Below are 19550 nucleotides of genomic sequence, written 5' to 3'. Positions count from 1 at the left end.
TAAGACAATTAGCCTAGTTAGCAACAGCAGTTAACAGTGCTGTGTCAGATCACAAATGTAATTTATAGCCTGCAAAGTATCATAATGCACAAATGTTTGGTCTTGTGCAGGCTGCACACGTTCTGATAAGATTTCATGCAAGTTGACACAAACAATAACAATTGTATGACAATTTTGTATTGCACAAAGCCGACTTGACTTGGGTATATACTGTATTTAATCACTGTATGATAACACTGGTGGGACTTTCTATAACACTTGCTCAGCATCTCTTCAAATTTCAAACTTTCAATTATTGTAGCATGTGCCCTGCAATGGCTGGTTCCTTAGCTGCACACACAAGGATTCGTTTTTCTCTATCTTTCTACAGATGAATTCAGCTTGTGACTTGGCATAGGCCTACAGTATACGATCTGAGGAGATGTTGGAATCAGATGACTGCACCTTGTCTCTGGACAATCTGTTTTTTGAGAGGCCAGTGGTCCACAAAGTGTGAGTAGTAGAACCAGAAACAACCTGCCACATTCAAACCGTCCTCATGCTAGAGTTCATGCTTGCTTAAACATATCATTGCCTTGGTCCTGTCTCCAGCAAGCCTCTTTGTCAAGAGCAGAATACTTGGCAGCTGGAGCCCCCTCCATCTCTCTCCGAGATCCCAGTCACTCAGGACATCCAGAAAGAGGCAGAGAGTCTTTCCTCGTACAGTGAGTGATGTGATTTAATTTGTGTTAGTGTGCCAAAGTCCCATTCAATTCAGTGAATTTAGGAAATTAATTGAAAATCATAAAAAATAAATAATAAACTTTCTGACCATCCTCAATGCAGGTTACTCTCAGAAGCCCAATACATTCCTTCCCCCTTTGAAAGGAGCCACTAGCAGTGATTGTTTCAAAAACACAGGCTTTCAGAGTTTCAATGATGTAGGAAAAAAACCTGAGGGACAGGATGGGTGTGACCCCTGGGCTGTTGAAGCCCTCATGAATGATCCCCAGGATTCCATAAAGAGCAACAGAAGCCGAACCGAAACCCCACAGTATGCTTGTCATGCGCTGGAGAGGAGATATATCTCTCTGGACTGCAGCCAAAGCCCACCTTTACGAAGAAGGTAAGCCATTAATGTGAAATAGACAAATGTGTACTGTGTATTCTGCATATACAGTAGGTAGTTACATGTATTAGATATGTCTTTGTTTTATTATAATCTCAGACTAGCTTCATTTTGATTTGACCTCCACCCACAAACTTCCTCTCAAACCCCTCATTACAGTTTGTTCAAGCCTCCCAGTGGGCAGGTGTTGAACCACAGAGCAGACTCTAAGAGCGACCACAGCCAGTCAAGGCCCAGAGCACAAACTTTCCTCAACCAGGTTTCCATGGCGACCAAGCCTCCACCAGCAAGCCAGTCAGCTGCTGGCCTCCCTGGTCTGGTTCTTGGTCTGCCTGCAGCACAGCCAATGCAGGACAAGCTTGGCACAAAGAGGGCTCACGTTCTCCCTCTGACACCCCAGTCCCTTCACATACAAGGTACCGCATAAACGAAACAGATATCTGCAACTATAAACATACAGTTAGGTCCATATATATTTGGACTCTGACAAATGTTTTGTTATTTTAGCTTTTTACCAAAACATATTCAAGTTACAGTTATATAATGATTATGGCAGACTAAAGTGCAGACTCTCAGCTTTAATTTGAGGGTATTCACATCCAAATTGGAGGAAGGGTTTGGGAATTACAGCTCATTAATATGTATCTCCCTCCTTTTCAAGAGACCAAAGTAATTGTACAATTGACTCAAAAGCAGTTTCATGGACAGGTGTGGGCTATTCCTTTGTTATTTCTTTATCAATTAAGCAGGTAAAAGGTCTGAGTTGATTCTAAGTGTAGCTGTTGGAAGCTGTTGCTGTGAACGCACAACATGCGGTCTAAGGAGCTCTTGATGCAAGTGAAACAGGCCATCCTTTGCAAAAACAAAAGAATCCATGAGAGACATAGCGGCAACATTAGGAGTGGCCAAATCAACAGTTTGATACATTCTGAGAGAAAAAGAACGCACTGGTGAGCTCGGGAACACAAAAAGGCCTGAATGTCCACGGAAGACAACAGTGGTGGATGATCGCAGGATCCTTCACATGGTGAAGAAAAACCCCTTCACAACATCTAGCCAAGTGAAGAACACTCTCCAGGAGGTAGGCATATCATTATCCAAGTCTACCTTAAAGAGAAGACTTCACGAGAGCAAATACAGAGGGTTCACCACAAGATGCAAACCATTCATAAGCCTCCAGATTAGACTTTGCCAAAAAACATCTGACAAAGCCAGCCCAGTTCTGGAACAGCATTCTTTGGACAGATGAAACTAAGATCAACCTGTACCAGCATGATGGGAAGAAAAAAGTATGGAGAAGGCTTGGAACGGTTCATGATCCGAAGCATACCACATCATCTATAAAACATGGTGGAGGCAGTATTATGGCAAGGGATATACTGTCTGCTCAGATTTAGCCAAATTCAGCAAAGTTGATTGGATGGCGCTTTAGTACAGATGTACAATGACCCAAAACATACTGCGGAAGCAACCCAGGAGTTTTTTAAGGCAAAGAAGTGGAATATTCTGCAATGGCCAAATCAATCACCTGATCTCAACCCGATCGAGCATGCATTTCACTTGCTGAAGACAAAACTAGGCAGAAAGACCCACGAACAAACAACAACTGAAGACAGCTGCAGTAAAGGCCTGGCAAAGCATCACAAAGGAGGAAACCCAGCATTTGGTGATGGTGATTTTATTTATGATTATGTTAATTTGTCCAATTACATTTGAGCCCCTGAAAATAGGGGACTGTGTATAAAAATGGTTGCAATTCCTAAACGTTTCATACATTATTTTTGTTCAACCCTTTGAATTAAAGCTGAGTCTGCACTTCAATTGTTTCATTTCAAATCCATTGCGGTGGCGTACGAGCTAAAATTATGAAAATTGTGTCACTATCCAAATATGTCCGGACCTAACTGTATGTCATACTTAAATTTTTTACTTTTATGATGTATTATAGTTAAAGAATGTGGCTGTGGCCATGGCTGCCGCTGTCACTGTAGGTTCTGGCTTGATGAGGTGAAATGTGGTGAGCACGCCTATGCTCACTTGACAGTAATGAACAGTAGGTGGTAACAATATCTGCCATTTTGACTGAAAGTTGGTGTTGGCATAAACTAGATTAAATGTTTGTGGATGATTATTCTTTCATTTTAGGTACTTCTGGGCCTGGAATACTCCGTCCAGTCTTTGAAATCCGTATCCTTTTACTTGTCATATTTTAGGTAATAACTTAAGAAATAAAATAATGGATGCTTGAAGACTAGTAGTTGGGGTATGTTTGTTTGGTGTTCTTAATAAAACTCAAACAGCAGCGAAATTTAGATCTGTCTTCAAAGAGTTCCCTTTTTTCAACTCCGTCCAGTCTAAAGCCCTGGATGATGTAAGTGCACAAAATCTACAAATCTACACTTCATCCGGTCCACAGTCATTTAACAATATCTGTGAAAAATGTTTATGAACTAAATATTGTTGCAGGTTCTATACACTGGTAAGAATTTTGTGGCTTGTGCCCCCACTGGCTCTGGTAAAACAGTGCTTTTTGAGTTGGCCATCATCCGCTTACTGATGGAGACCACCGAGCCCTGGCGGAACGTCAAAGCTGTGTACAGTAAGTACTCTGTCCAATCAGATACACTCCAGTTACACCGTAGAACTGTGTCTTACAAATGGTGGGTCATGGCTGTCAGTTTGTGGCAAGAACCTAAAATTGTGGTAAGAACCATGGTTTCATCATTTGGTGGGTCTCAAGAAAATGTCAATGACTTAAGAAAGCCACACATAGAAGCCAATCTATTTTATGAAGTTTGGCTGTACGCTCTTATGATATCAGGAGCTTTACATATGTTTTAACTGTGTTTTTCTTTTTTTACAAATACACAGTTACCAAAGGGTGTTAGTATAGAATTTCATAACATGCTGTCTTAGTTCACTTCCACCATGTTTTCCTCAGTGGCCCCCATCAAAGCTCTATGCAGCCAGCGCTATGAGGACTGGAAGCAAAAGTTTGGGCCTTTGGGGCTGAGCTGCAAGGAGCTGACTGGAGACACAGAGATCGACGACTTCTTTGAGATTCAGGATGCCCATATTATTATGACCACGCCTGTGAGTGACACTGTATATCCTAGTTATCCTAGTGTTGAATTGAGTCCATTTGAGTGCAAGGATAATAGTTCATGTGATTTCATGAAATTAATGCCTTTTGTTTTTATAATCTGGATTTCAATATAATAAAATAAACTTTGCATAGGAATCAGTTACACACTGTGTAGATTTGGCTGTCACTACCAACTCAGCAAATAATTTTCTTTTGATCCTGACAAACTCCTCAGTCCCTGTTGGTGACAAACATACCCATAACATGATGCAGCTACCTCTATTTTCCACACGAGGGATGGTGCGGCAACTACATTGCATGTGCTGGACTTGCACTTAACTTGTTTTGTAGTAAAACCAAATAAACACAGTTCCAACCACTTTCTTTGCTGTATCACTTAAATTCATTGTTGCAAACACAATTATGGATGTGAGAAAAATTATTTTCCATCAAGGGATTATTTTTGGTCACTTGGTTATAGACCAATTTTGTAGAGTGACTGAGATGATGTCCCATCAACTGTGCTTTTTCCTCTCTGCCATTCAACTTTGTAGATTTTTGTAAGTCTCCCCAGGCCTCAGGGTAACATTCCTGAGGAGTTTTGTTCCTCTTCATTTGCTCAGTTTGTAATGACAAACCTGATCCACACAGTGTGTAATTGATTCCGATGCAAATCAGAGACCCTATAAAAGAAAGATATTGATTCCAAAATCACCTTAACTATTATCCTTGCATTAAAATGGACTTAAATAATCTTATGAGTGACTTGTTGATGAAATATTTGCATTTGAGCTAATTTCAAGAGTCAGCATAGGGTCTTAACACTTAATAATTTTAATACATTTGCAGATGTGTTTTTGCTTTGTCATTATGGGGTATTGTTTGTGGATTGATGGCAAAACATTTTTATTTAATCAATAAATTGAGTCTATAACACAACAAAATGGGGAAAAAGTGAGGGTCTGAATACTTTCCAAAGCCACTGTATACAACAAATGAGGAGCAACCACCCATCAAGAAGAAACAGGTTAGGGGAAGTTGATTCCAGATCCAGTTCCATTGAGAGAGAAATTCTGTTAAATCTGGAGTGAAAACAAATCTCTCTGTACCTCAAAGGAAAAATGGGACAGCATGACAAGGAAGTGGAGGGATAACTGTCTGCTGCAGTTGGTGCGGCTTTTCCTTATTGACGAGGTCAGTGGATACTTAAGTGTTGTTCCCTCATATTCAACTATTCACTTGATCATATAATACACTGAAGCAGCATGGATAGACTGGAAAGTGTTTTGCATTTAGCAGGCCTTAGCCTTGTAATTTCTGTCTACTATCTATTATTTATTGATTTTCAGAGTATTCAGTCGTGCATATAAATAATGTGTCCTTCTAATTATGTAGTGTATCTATATGGGTATGTGAGTGCCATGTGCACATGTATTACAATAAAATACATGTGCTATATGTGTTATGTTGACAATTTAATGTATTCAACATTCACTCGCTGTGCTCAGGTGCATGTGGTGAAGGACACAACACGTGGAGCCACACTGGAGGTTGTGGTAAGCAGGATGAAGACAGTTCATGCCTACCGCGCAGCTGAGAACCCCCAAGCAGTAGACCTCACCATGAGATTTGTTGCTGTCTCCGCCACTATTCCCAATATCTCTGATGTGAGTGGCTGAAGACCCTTCAGAGGGATTCCTGTCAGACTTTACAAATTATCTAGACTGGCTTCCTTACCTGAAATCGTTCTGTTTCTCATTGTTCTAATATATGCCTCTCCATACCTTGTTAATGTTCTCATCTTGGGAGTGAGGAAATAGAAAATTCAGAATAAGCCAATGATTAGCCTTAAACTTGAACATTAATACAAAATCGCAGTGGTTTGTCTTCACAGATAGCTGATTGGCTGGGTGACAATGGAGGACCGGCCACCTGTCTGGAGATGGATGAGAGTCACCGGCCCGTGAAGCTGAGAAAAGTGGTGCTTGGCTTCCCCTGCAGCAGCAACCAGACCGAGTTCAAGTTTGATCTGTCACTCAACTACAAAATGGCCAACATCATTCAGACCTACTCGGACCAGAAGCCTACACTCGTGGTAGGCAACCTTCTGTGTGTCTGGTTCCCACTCTTTGTTTCTCTTGTCTTGTTTCCACCATACTGTATGTCTGTACTTACATAAGCTTTGCAATTTGTTTTCCAATTGTCTGAATAAGTTGCGCTTTGTAACACCTGAAATCAGCAGGCAATGATATACGTTTACCTTGGACCAAGTTTCTGGAATAATTACAGTATTAGCCAAATGTCACCCTAATCTTGCTTAGTAGATATGACCAAGACTGTTGTTAACAAACGTTTTACAGTAGTTTTTAAAAAATGTTTTACGTTTAATGCATCTTGTACTTTGACAGTTTTGCTCCACAAGAAAAGGGGTACAGCAGTCAGCTACTGTCCTTGCCAAAGATGCCAGGTTCATCATGAGTATTGAACACAAACAAAGGTTTGAGTTGATTCCTAATCCCTATTCATTCTCCAGAAATAGATTGAGATATTATTTTATTATACAGAGATAGAGATATCCTGTCTGTATGTGCTGTACTACCTATGGTTTTTACACTGTTGTCAGTCTGGCCTGATGGAATTCATTGAATCCTTTGTTTGCAGGTTGATGAAGTACGCAAACTATCTCCTAGACTCCAAACTCAGAGGTTCATGGTTTATCTATTTTAATGTTTTACTGATATCTCAGAAAATGTGTCACCCATAGAAATCAGTGCTCTCTGAATTGTAGCCCACTAGAATCACAAGATTTACGATAAACCACATTTTTTGTTTTTCTCATAAAAATACCTCTTTATCCCAGTCAATCAAATAGTTTTATCAGTCATTTCTGCCCTAACCCTCATTACCTGTTTGTGACTAATATCTCATATGTATATCTCATGTCAATTAATTTCTGGAATGCACAGATGAAAAGAATGTCGGGAAAAGCAAGACTTTTCGAAGAAACCTGTATTAATTTTTATTAAACAGCAGAACAAGGTAAAACTAATTGAAGTCCGGTATTTGTGTGTTTCAGATCTGGTCACGTTTGGGGTTGGTTACCACCATGCTGGAGTTGACTTGTCAGACAGAAAATTGATAGAGGAGGCTTTCACAATGGGTGACCTGCCTGTGCTATGTGAGCATTAACCTTTGGTTATGAAGAGTAGTTACCATGTACTTACTCAAGCAAATAACATAGATCAATGTATAGAAGTGCTTCAATGGCCACATTTATTAATAAAATGGCTTAAATATCAAATGTAGATATGTGTAGAGCATGAACGATACCATCATACTCCTCCAAAGATATCACACACATTATTATTTTCATGAAACATATAATGCAATGGGACAATATCGCAATGGTGGTTAGTGATGTGGAAGATCTTGTGTCTTAGTTACCACCAGCACCCTTGCGATGGGCGTGAACCTGCCAGCCCACCTAGTGGTCATCAAGTCCACCATGCACTACATTGGGGGCTCCTGTGAGGAGTACAGCGAATTCGACATGCTACAGATGATTGGTCGAGCAGGCAGGCCCCAGGTACAGAACAGTCACACCCCCCCCACTTACTGTAAGTATGCTTGAAAGTGGATGGTCGATCGCTTTGGTTCTAGATAGGCTAAATTAGTTGTTGTTTTTTCTCTCTAGTTTGATACGTCAGCGACTGCAGTGATCATGACCAAGTCTCAAACAAAAGACAATTACATGCAGTTTATGAATGGGGCGGAAATCATAGAGAGCAGGTACAGTAATAAGACTTGCTTCCAATAAAGCCTTCCTAAGCTAAAATCTAGTGTTTGAATGGTATTTGAATGTAAACCCAATTCAAGCATAATGATACACTGAATGTGATTTAACACACTGTTACACCGAAACAACCAAAGTAGTTCTTAAATCAGAATTTTGGTGTAGCGAGAGTGTGGCAAGAGAGTGCTGTGAAAATCCATTTAGGCTTTTGGTAGGAGAATGTGTAAGGGGAGGAACCTAGATCTTCTTCCTAGAATGCGTTTTCAGTAGGACATGAGTAGAGGACGGAGGAGAGGACGTGAGGAGTTGTGTTCCTAACAATTGAGAAAAGGCTTATGTTTGCTTGCATTCATCACCAGTAAGTACTTGGATTCATTGATGGATACCATATAAATATTGTGTTTCTTTGATATGCAGTTTCTTCACTGCTTGTAGTTCTTATTCCATGGTGTGTTGAGCTCCTTAGTATGGCAAGCGATCAATATTGCCTTGCTTGATATGCAAGATGGCCGACACATTGTGCCATTCAACATGATTGTTCCCACAGTTTTTAAACACTTTTATGACTAGTAAGCCTTTTTAATTAGTAGGTATTCCCAATGAGGGGTTTATAATCTCACCCTATCAGAGAAGGGGCTCCTGATGAGGAGTATATCAACATGTCATTAAAAGTGTTTGGAAACTTCATAGGGAAGAATGTCTTGGAGCTCCAAAAAAAGAGGTGTTCCAATATTCCACATGAAGTGATTCGAAACAAAGTCAAAGTCAAAGTGGCTTTATTGTCAATTCTTCACATGTCAAGACATACAAAGGAATCGAGAGGACGTTTCTCACTCTCCCACGGTGAGACAGATAAAGTGCCCAGGCACAACAGATAACATATACTAAAAGTAAAACATTCAATAAAAATAATTTAAACAGTGCAAAAAGAGCAGTCAGTAAAGACAGTAAGTAGCAGCCAAATACTGTGTATTCTGTATAAAAAAAATAATAGTGCAATAGTGCATTGTAGCAATAGAATAGTGGATTGTCCAGAGTCCGTAGTGTTTTTTTTTGGGGGGGGGGGGGGGCTGAAGGGTTGGGAGGGGGGGGTGGTTGGGAGGGGGGGTGGTGGTTTCAGCTTCTTGACAGCTTGGAGGATGTGGCTGGGGGAAGTGAGGGGAGAGAATTTAGCTTCCTGACAGCTTGGGGTATGAAGCTTTTCGTGAGTCTGGTGGTGTGGGCACGGAGGCTCCTATACCTTCTTCCAGAAGGCAGGAGGCTGAACAGACTGTGTGCGGGGTGGCTTGCGTCGCTCACAATCGAGGTAGCTTTGCGGGTGAGGTGGGTGGAGTAAGTCTCTTGCAGGGAAGGGAGTGGGGCACCAATGATCGTAGCAGCTGTGTTCACAATGCGTTGCAGTGCTTTCCTACTGTGTTCGGTGCAGTTCGAAACACCATGGTATGATTGCTCAAACACCTCTAGATTAAAGTTTTGAATCTCTTAAGCCAAGTACATGCTACCAACTTTTGGCTCGATAACCGAAGTTATTAACAGTAGTCACTCCTTCTTATTCTGTACATACGCACATATCAGAGGGAAGGAAACCCTGCTGTATGTATGAGAAACTGGACTCGCTCCTGGTTGAGAGTAATGTGCAATTTTGAAATAAGTTGCCACTAAAAATAGTGATAGAAATAAGATTTGCATCAACTACCAGTAGTCAACTCCTATTGTCGTACACACATGCATGGCTTTGCTCATTTGCTCGGTTGTTACTCTTGTTCATAACAGGACTGTGTGTGAACATGACAGGATTAGGCAATAAAAAGAGGACTGACAACTGAATTTAGGTGTAGTGTGTACAGGGCCGTGGAGGTGCTTCACACCATGTCATGTTTCAAAGCATCTCAGTATGAGTGTTTCATAAACCCTTACAACAAGGTGTTTCAGTACTTTATGTATTAAAAATGTCTGCATACACCAGTGAAAAAAGGTATTTTAAATTGGTGGCAGCTCAGGGTTTCACAACACTTTCTTTTAAGTTTCAAAACCCTTATCTTTGTAGAATAGAGTTGCTTCATTTGAATTGATAATAAGGTTGACCTATATCACATACAGTGGATACAGTTGTGTCCTATTCTTAGACAATATAATGTAGATTTTGACCTACTCCATGTCATAAACTCTGCATGGGTTGCATGCTGTCAGCAATGTTGACATCTTGTTGTCTTCCCCAGCTTACATACCCACCTTGTGGAGCACCTGAATGCTGAGATCGTCCTCCACACCATCTCTGATGTCAACATGGCCCTGGACTGGATCCGCTCCACCTTCCTCTACATTAGGTCCCTGAAGAACCCTAAACACTACGGTCAGAATCAGCCAGTTTGCATGGATGTTAGCCAGTTACAGTGCAGTATTAGCTAGCTACATTGTTAGTGTCAATCTTAGTCTACTACAGGATTGGCAGCTTTCATAGCTTGCAGAGCCAGACTGGCAATGAGACAAGCTCAGAGGTCTATGGAAGCATCCTACACCATTAAACATGAAGACATACAGAACAGAACAACTACCAATGATTTTTATTTCAGGCTTTTCCACTGAATTGGACAGATGTGGAATCGAAGCGAAATTGCAAGGTGGGGAATTACGATTACCTTTGCTATTGACTTCATATCAGCCTACTAACTGTATATTTGCCTGTAAAATACCTTTCTGAATATATATATATATATATGCTATATATATGATATATATGATATATATATGATATATTATAGCAGCATCTCTCTCTCCTTAGAGCTCTGTCTGAAGAACCTGAATTCCCTGGCCTCCATAGGTCTGGTCAATATGGATGAGGACGTCAACATCAAAGCTACAGGTGAGGAAGGCTTTCCATTTAGTGTAGGTGGTCAATACTTGTATTCGCATTTAATCTTGGAGGACAAGAAAGTATTCTGTTCTATTCTGTGTTCAATCCATGTGCTTTTCAATACCCCCAACTCCTAAATTGAAACTCAAGACTGTTTAATTGTGTTGATCTCCTATAGAGGCAGGCAGGCTGATGGCGAGGTACTGTGTGGCTTTTGACACTATAAAACAGTTCAGCAAAGTGGCAGGCACAGAGACCTTACCTGAGCTGGTATGTGGAGGATCTCTGACTGCATTTTCATTGTTCTGCATTGTGTTGTTTGTGGAGTAAATTGAGTAGATAGAGATAGACAGTAGACTCTGTACTGTATATAGTCTATGACAAGAAGTATGCTCAGATTATATCTGGTTGTTCACACAGATTGAACTGATGGCAAAGGGCAAGGAGTTTAATGATGTGCAGCTGCGAGTGAACGAGAAGCGAACTCTGAACACGTTGAACAAGGATAAGAACAGGATAACCATCAGGTTAGAGTACAATTAGATGAAAGAGTACAGGACAGTCAGAACAGGTCAAATCAAATGGCCCACATAGAATATCAAAACTTACCTCATGGCTTTTTCCCAGGTATCCCATGGAAGGGAAGATAAGAAATAACGAGATGAAAGTGAGCTGGTATGTTCAGGCACAGAACTATGCAACAGTGCAACAATAAAACTAAAGCAAATTTGGTTGGGTGGCAGGGGGGTAAAATGTGCTTCCTTCCTAGCATGTAATGTTTCTCCACCCTTTTCCCCAGTTTAATTCAAGCTCAGTTGGGCTCCATTCCAATCCAAGAGTTTGGACTCGCACAGGATACAGGGAGAATCTTCCGAAATGGAGTCAGAATCAGCCAATGTACATAATTAGCAAATCCAATCAAACTAGCAAATCTGTAAAAGTATATACAATGTTTTATTGGTAGAAGCTGATAAGCAGAGATGCTTGATTGATAAGTGGTCCTAAGGAATGCATGTTTTGATAAAGGCTATACTAACATAAGATAATGACTTTATTGTTCCAGTAGGGACATTTTGTTTGTAGCATTGTGTTCAATTAAAATACATCACAGAATCACAGGACATAGACAAAGGCATACAATATATGGGCAGTGCATGAGTAAAAAACAAACATACTATTAGTATTGTATGATTCAGTTTTTATTTGATGTTGCAATCATCACAGGTCCAATTATTTCCCCTCATGTCTCATAAAAAATATATTTTCTCCTTTTGAGAAACCTTCATTTTGTATGTGTTTTAAACCACACCAGGTTTGGCAGAGTTTCTAAACCAGCGCTCCAAGACAGGCTTCTCTGCCCTGCTCAACTCCCTGATCCTGGCCAAGTGCTTCAGAGCCAAGCTGTGGGAGAACTCACCTTATGTCTCCAAGCAGCTGGAGAAAATAGGTAGAGAGACATGAGTATACTGTCAATGCTTTGAGACAGTGTATTCAAAAAGGACATTTGTTATTTGGTAGATTGTTTTTGGTAGGTTATGAAACTATTGTAGAGATCCAATTGAGAAATACATTTTATCCCTGACAAATCCATGCCATGAATTTGCTGTCTGTTAACCCCATCTGTTCCAGGATTGACTCTCTCAACAGCTATGGTGAATGCTGGGCTCACCACCTTCAACAAAATTGAACAAACCAACGCTAGGGAACTGGAGTTGGTGAGCAAGTGCAGTGTGCCTAACAATCAACTGTAATTAGAAAGTGATGTAAAACCACTGTTGTTTATGACCCTCTAGTGGTTAAACTGTATTGATGCATCCATGAGAACATGATGATGTTTCTTTCATATACAATCAATACTGATGTTGTGGTACCAAATGTTATTGCATGTGATGTCAGAGATGATATAGTTATACGGGATGTTTACATGACATTTACATAGTAGTCATTTATGTTTTCTAGATTGTTAACCGACATCCTCCATTTGGAAACCAAATCAGAGAGGCCATCATCTATCTCCCCAAGCATGAAGTTAGTTTGGAGCAGGTAAAAAGTGTTCCATCCAGGGTCTGGATTTATTTATATAACTTTCTCTTTGTTTTATTTCAATTGAATGAAAACAATGAATATTGAATGAAACATCATTTGTAACTTCATAAGCCGTAATTAGTTTATTACTTCATGAAAGGGTCTGAGTTGATTCCAAGTGTGGCATTTGCATTTGGAAACTGTTGCTGTGAACGCACAACATGCGGTCAAAGGAGCTCTCAATGCAAGTGAAACAGACCATCCTTAGGCTGCAAAAACAAAAACAAATCCTTCAGAGAGATAGCGTCAACATTAGGAGTGACCAAATCAACAGTTTGGTACATTCTGAGAAAAAAAGAACGCACTGGGGAAAAAAGGACGCACTCGGCAACACAAAAAGGCCTGGACGTCCATGGAAGACAACAGTGGTGGATGATCGCAGGATCCTTCACATGGTAAAGAAAAACCCCTTCACAACATCCAACCAAGTGAAGAATACTCTCCAGGAGGTAGGCATATCATTATCCAAGTCTACCATAAAGAGAGGACTTCACAAGAGCAAATACAGAGGGTTCACCACAAGGTGCAAACCATTCATAAGCCTCAAGAATAGAAAGGCCAGATTAGACTTTGCCAAAAAACATCTTAAAAAAGCCAGCCCAGTTCTGGAACAGCATTCTTTGGACAGATAAAACTAAGATCAACCTGTACCAGAATAATGGGGGGAAAAAGTATGGAGAAGGCTTGGAACGGCTCATGATCCGAAGCATACCACATCATCTGTAAAACACGGTGGAGGTAGTATGATGGCATGGGCATGCATGGCTTCCAATGGCACTGGGTCACTAGTGTTTATTGATGATGTGACAGAAGACAGAAGCAGCCTGGATGAATTCTGAAGTGTTTAGGGATATATTGTCTGCTCAGATTCAGCCAAATTCAGCAAAGTTGATTGGATGGCGCTTCACAGTACAGATGAACAATGACCCAAAACATACTGCGAAAGCAACCCAGGAGTTTTTTAAGGCAAAGAAGTGGAATATTCTGCAATGGCCAAGTCAATCACCTGATCTCAACCCGATCGAGCATGCATTTCACTTGCTGAAGACAAAACTAGGCAGAAAGACCCACGAACAAACAACAACTGAAGACAGCTGCAGTAAAGGCCTGGCAAAGCATCACAAAGGAGGAAACCCAGCATTTGGTGATGGTGATTTTATTTATGATTATGTTAATTTGTCCAATTACATTTGAGCCCCTGAAAATAGGGGACTGTGTATAAAAATGGTTGCAATTCCTAAACATTTCATACAATATTTTTGTTCAACTCCTTGAATTAAAGCTGAAAGTCTGCACTTCAATTGCATCTCGATTGTTTCATTTCAAATCCATTGTGCTGGCGTGCAGAGCCAAAATTATTAAAATTGTGTCACTGTCCAAATATTTCCGGACCTAACTGTGTGTGTGTGTGTGTGTGTGTATATATATATATTCTTTTTTCTCTTCCTTAGCTTCCCAGATACAATGTGGCCACTGCAGAAATTATTGTAACAGTGAATCTGAAGAACCAAGAGCAGCTGTTGTCAAAGAAAACAGCCCCTGACCACCATTATGTCACCTTGATCATTGGGGACAGTGACAATAATGTGGTCTTCCTGCAAAAACTTACGTAAGAATTGATACACCAATTCAGGAATTGATACACTGATTCAGGAAAGGGTGAAAGAGAGACAGTGAAAGTAGAAAAGGCAGCTTTAAAGAATCTTTAAAGTGTAGCTACTTTTTTTCTATCAGAGACTTGATGCTGTTGAAGTCTGGTAGCTGGTCAAAGAAGATTGAAGTTGCAAAAGCTTCAAAAGGAGAGGAGATCAGTGTCAATCTGATCAGCTCAGAATACGGTTGGGCAGCAAACTATAAATCTTGTATTTACATAATTTAGGATTAGCATTAGATCAGATCAGACTTTATTTGTGTTGCACATTTCATACACAAATGGAATACAATGTGCTTTACAAGAAAGATAACTACAGTGCCCTCCATAAGTATTGGAAAGAGGAACAATTACTATGGGGTCAAACTAGAGATTATCAGTTTTAATTAAATGGTTTTCTTTTTCAGATTGGGTTCACCATTTAGAAAGTACAACATGTTTTAAACATACTCCACATCTATTTCAGGGCTCCAAAAGTATTGGAAAAAAACATATAATCTCCAAATAAAGTACTCATGTTTAGTATTTGGTCAACAATCCTTTGCATGCAATAACTGCCTAAAGTCTGCGACCTATTGACCCCACTAGACACTGGGTATATTCTCTGCTGATGCTCTGCCAGGCCTAGGATCTGTGGGACAGTTATTTTTTTATTATTATTATTATTATTTTTATTATTGTGAACATTCTTCAGTCATCCACCGTAGAATGAACTACCAGCTTTCTTTCTTTTTTAATTGTTTTTTTGGTAAGTCTAAGGTTTTGGCTATGTTTCTGATTGATTTTTCTGATATTTCAGCCTCATAATGGCTTCCATTACCATCTCTTTGGTCCTCATGTTGATAGACACTAATAGTAGACTCCAAAGACAATTGATGATAAGATTTTTGGCAAAAATACCTCAAAACAAACAACAACTGAAGATGGCTGCAGTATAGGCCTGGCAGAGCATCACCAGATAATATACCCAGCGTCTAGTGGGGTCAATAGGTTGCAGACTTCAGGCAGTTATTGCATGCAAAGGATTGTTGACCAAATAATAAACATGAGTACTTTATTTGGACATTATATGTTTATACTTTTGGAGCCTGAAATAGTATATTCTATATTATACTATGTATAAAAAGGGTTGTAATTTCTAAATGGTAAAACCAATCTAAAAAAAAGAAAACATTGAATTAAAGCTTGGGCACTGTGGAGGGCACTGTATCTACTGAAAAAGAGAAATTGTCATTTAAGCTTGGTCAAATTTGAAAAATGTTGATATATACAACAGTCTACATTCTGAGCTGTGTTATGCTGTTTTTTGCAGTGGGACTTGACATTCAGCAGAAATTCAGTGCGTTCTACTCTGGAGCAAAGAGGTTTGGAGCTGAATCACACACCATGGAGCTGCCTTATAATAACACAGTGCAAAGAACACAGGCCCATAGAGCACAGGATGCAACGCGGAGAGCACAGCCTTTGTCCCAGCAAGCAGAGTCTACACCACAGAGACGAAATGCCACATCCACATGTGCTACAGACAAGGGTAGGATATTTTTCCTACATGTCATACTGCTATTGCTTTTTTAAAGTCAATGGATTCATATTTACATAGATTAATCTTGATTCCTGAGTACATTATTTTGCACCCTGCTGATATTTATACAAACCGAGTCACAGAGGACTGTTTTTTTTGTGTCTCTTGCTTAAATCCAGGCCTCACACAACCAGACCCAGGCAAAAGACTGTGCAACCACTTCTGCAAAAACAAGGACCAGTGTGGTCATGACTGCTGTAAGTTGAATCACTCATCGAAGACTGATCACCACATTAATTTAAATTGAGGTCATTTTCCTTATACTCTTGACTAGGCAAAGTTGGAGTTATGATGGTTGTGAAGAGGCCTGTAAACCAGGAGTCCAGTTTCTCCTCCTACCTGAGAGACCTGAGGAGTAGGAGTGACACACTGACAGAGACCCCAGTCAAACGTCTCAAGGTGAGGGAAGAACTGACAAGAACTCCTTCAGTCTGTTGAAACTAACCCCAATGACCGATATATGTTATAACTTGAGAAACAGGGCACGTAACTTCACCTGAAGTCATGAATTGTACTCAGTGGGAGATTTCTGTGAAAGTTTGACTTGCAAGCACATTTCATAAGTTAGGACTATGTCCCACATACATAACTGAAAGAGAAGGTTTTTGGTATTCATTCTGCTCCATTGGTGTTTGCTCTGCTGTTTCTGGCATTCTTCCTGTAGATGAGGATGAGTGGTGGAGTTGAGACTGTGAACATGCAGCAGTTCTCTTATAAACCTAAGGAGATCATTCCTGCTGTCTCAAGGTATGCACACACACTTCTGCCTTACCAAAAATATGGGAGATTATGTTGTTAAATGATATAGTGTTTCTATTCTGTTCCATTATATCATCCCAAATAAGCTGAACCAAATGAAATTGTGGGATTTTTGCTGTTGGAAGGTAATTGTTTCCTACTGTAATTTGAAATGCAGATATGAAGGGAATCAGTATGGAGCTTTAACAAGACCACAGAGTTTGGAGTCAGCAGATGGCTTTGCAACACCCCAAGAGATGGCATACCTTGAGACTTATGGCGATGGTTTGTATGTTTAGAGTTGAATGCTTCAAGAGGACAAAGCATGTAATGGACACTGAGAAGAGTAACTAAGCTTTAATGTCCCTCTCCTGCAGAGTATAAAGACTACCTGGAGGAGGTGTATCAGACTATGGAAGAAGAGGAGGGAGTGCCACCTGCACAAACTGCTGTTCAGTCACAAAGTATTACTCAAGTCCACTCCCAAATCAACCCTAGCTCTCTCCCACTATGCTCTTGTTTAAAGGATAGGTGTATGCAATATGGTGAAAATTCCTGCAAGCCGATATGAGGACACGGTGGAGTTATTACCATATTGCTAGTCTTTCGACAGGGTGCCTGCCAGCTCAGCTTTGGGTGTGAGGAAGCAGCTTCCTCAGTCGCAACAGAATTTAATCCACAGTGTTTGTAAAGTATAACACCAGAAAATAACAAAATGACAGATGAATGCATGAGATTGGCAGAATTTCCAAAGGTTCACTTGGTGCGGTGCATCTCAGATAGAAACAGTTCCTATATTAGCGATGCTGCTCGCAGATGCAAAGATAATGTGGATGGCAGAATTGATTAGAATGAAAACCTTAATTATTTTTGCAATGTTTGTGCCAGCTATGTGGGTAATGTGGGGCTGGTGTGACAGGCATTGTGTCTGAGATACAGCGGCTGTGAGAAGAGGCTACCATGTTGCTTACACCTATCAAATACTCCCAGATATAAAAGCATAGGGTGTATCTCTCGATTTACCACAGACTCTTTTCTGACTAACACTGCACATCTGTCGAAAAGCTTGACCACATGAGAGAAAAGGACAGACCCCAGACTTGATCATCATTGTGTCTGTTGTTAGGCACCTCAATGTGGGGGAGACCCAAGGCCTACAATGGTAAGAGGCCGAACCCCAGCACGCCCCAAAACCGGAGCAGGGGTTACTTGGAGAGCCCCAGCACACACTACACTGACGACAGCGACTGCATCTTGTCATCACACACACCAAGTGTAACCTTTGACCTTGGAGATGAATGGGACGACTGGGATGATTTTGACGACGAGAATTTGGTGCATGCCAGTGAAATGTCTAGTACTGCTAAAGCTAAAACTCAAGCAGTGGATTGTAACAGGCTAAAAGGTATTCTGCTCTCTGCCAATGAGTGTTGAAAGGGTTTGATAGCAAGGATTGAAAAGTATTTCATTTTCCCCAGTATTTAAATTAATTTAAATGTATTTAGTAATACCTGAATGTATGTTTCAGATTACTCAACACCACTAGTACTACCATCCAGTTGTACCCAGCCTAAACCCTGCTTCACTGTACCCAGTACCCCACTTAGGTGAGCTCCAGTTTATAAGTGTCAAATGGTTAAACCTCTTACCTAACCATATGACTATTCACTGAATGTATTGATCCATGTGTCTCAGGTCTACCTCCCCAGCTGTGACTCCTCAGATAACAGTGGGAACCCCTCCTCTTACAGTCAGACTGCACAACCAGCCCTCTGCTCACTGGAATCACTCTGACAACACAGTCACAGTGAGTTACTCCATCACAGACTCAGCTCAGTTGCATTACAACTCAACTTACTTAGTCTCAACTCAACATTTTGTTGCCAAAATTGAGTAGACAAGATAGGCTGAATGATCTGAAACTCAAACAACATGTCTTTCCCCATCAGCAGAGAGCATTCAGTGAAACCTCAGTGAAAGCACCGTCATTCCCAAAACAGAGTGACACAAGCATGGCCACCTTGGGAGGAAGGTTTGATTTCTTCTCAAAGAAGACTACTCCAAACAAAGTAAATGTGTCGAGCAACAGGTATGGAGATAAAGGTATTGCATTGCCTTCTGTGATTTATTTTGAAATGTTTATACAACCTCAACCTGCATTATAAATTGCACTCATCCTCACCATTGCAGGGTCCAAGGAGAGGACAACAGCAAGGAAGTAGAGGCTTTCCTTGGAATATTTGATGGAATATTTTATTAGTGTTACATAGACGTTGCATGGATAGATGCCATGACAAATGTATTGTGACAATATGTTCGACGTTTTGTGGGAATTTGTCATGTTACTTTGCATGTTATTTATACTGTTTGTTGTTTGATAATTTTGTCAGCCACAGTGGGAATTCTGTTATCATTTTAGGGACATTCACTAGGCTTCAAAATAAAAGCGCCAGTTAAAACTGAATGGAAAGTGATGGGGTCAAAATATTTTCTCTTATTTTTGCTGAAATCAAAGGCTGTTTAAATGCAAAATAAAGTTTAACTTGGGTGCTCTTATTTTGCCGAAATCCCCTTTTAGATAAATTTACATTGACCGGAGGTCGATAGGCGGAGTTCCTCTCTTGGAGCTCAGAGAACAGAGATAGTGATAGGGA

General features: G+C 40.4%; 1 protein-coding gene across 1 annotated transcript; it reads left to right on the top strand.

The window, feature by feature from the left end:
• Positions 1-421: 421 nt before the first annotated feature.
• hfm1 (helicase for meiosis 1) lies at positions 422-19156 on the top strand (the record flags this gene model as incomplete). The annotated part of the gene is made up of 38 exons (XM_083675239.1): positions 422-492; positions 592-704; positions 826-1105; positions 1268-1524; positions 3254-3295; positions 3409-3479; positions 3575-3707; positions 4050-4201; positions 5310-5387; positions 5702-5860; positions 6088-6288; positions 6602-6690; positions 6855-6898; positions 7270-7371; positions 7634-7779; positions 7888-7982; positions 10206-10339; positions 10560-10607; positions 10769-10849; positions 11019-11110; positions 11261-11367; positions 11468-11515; positions 11640-11737; positions 12153-12287; positions 12470-12555; positions 12800-12883; positions 14377-14534; positions 14660-14763; positions 15889-16107; positions 16278-16355; positions 16433-16557; positions 16823-16905; positions 17075-17181; positions 17274-17360; positions 18023-18248; positions 18592-18703; positions 18849-18985; positions 19087-19156. 38 exons carry the CDS (start codon positions 422-424, stop codon positions 19154-19156), a joined length of 4452 nt encoding a protein of 1483 aa, XP_083531365.1.
• Positions 19157-19550: the final 394 nt, after the last annotated feature.

Source organism: Argentina silus (assembly GCF_951799395.1).
Source record: "Argentina silus genome assembly, chromosome: 1".
Classification (NCBI taxonomy): Eukaryota; Metazoa; Chordata; class Actinopteri; order Argentiniformes; family Argentinidae; genus Argentina; species Argentina silus.
Note: the sequence above shows the minus strand (reverse complement) of the source record. Positions and strands in the feature narration are given on the sequence as shown.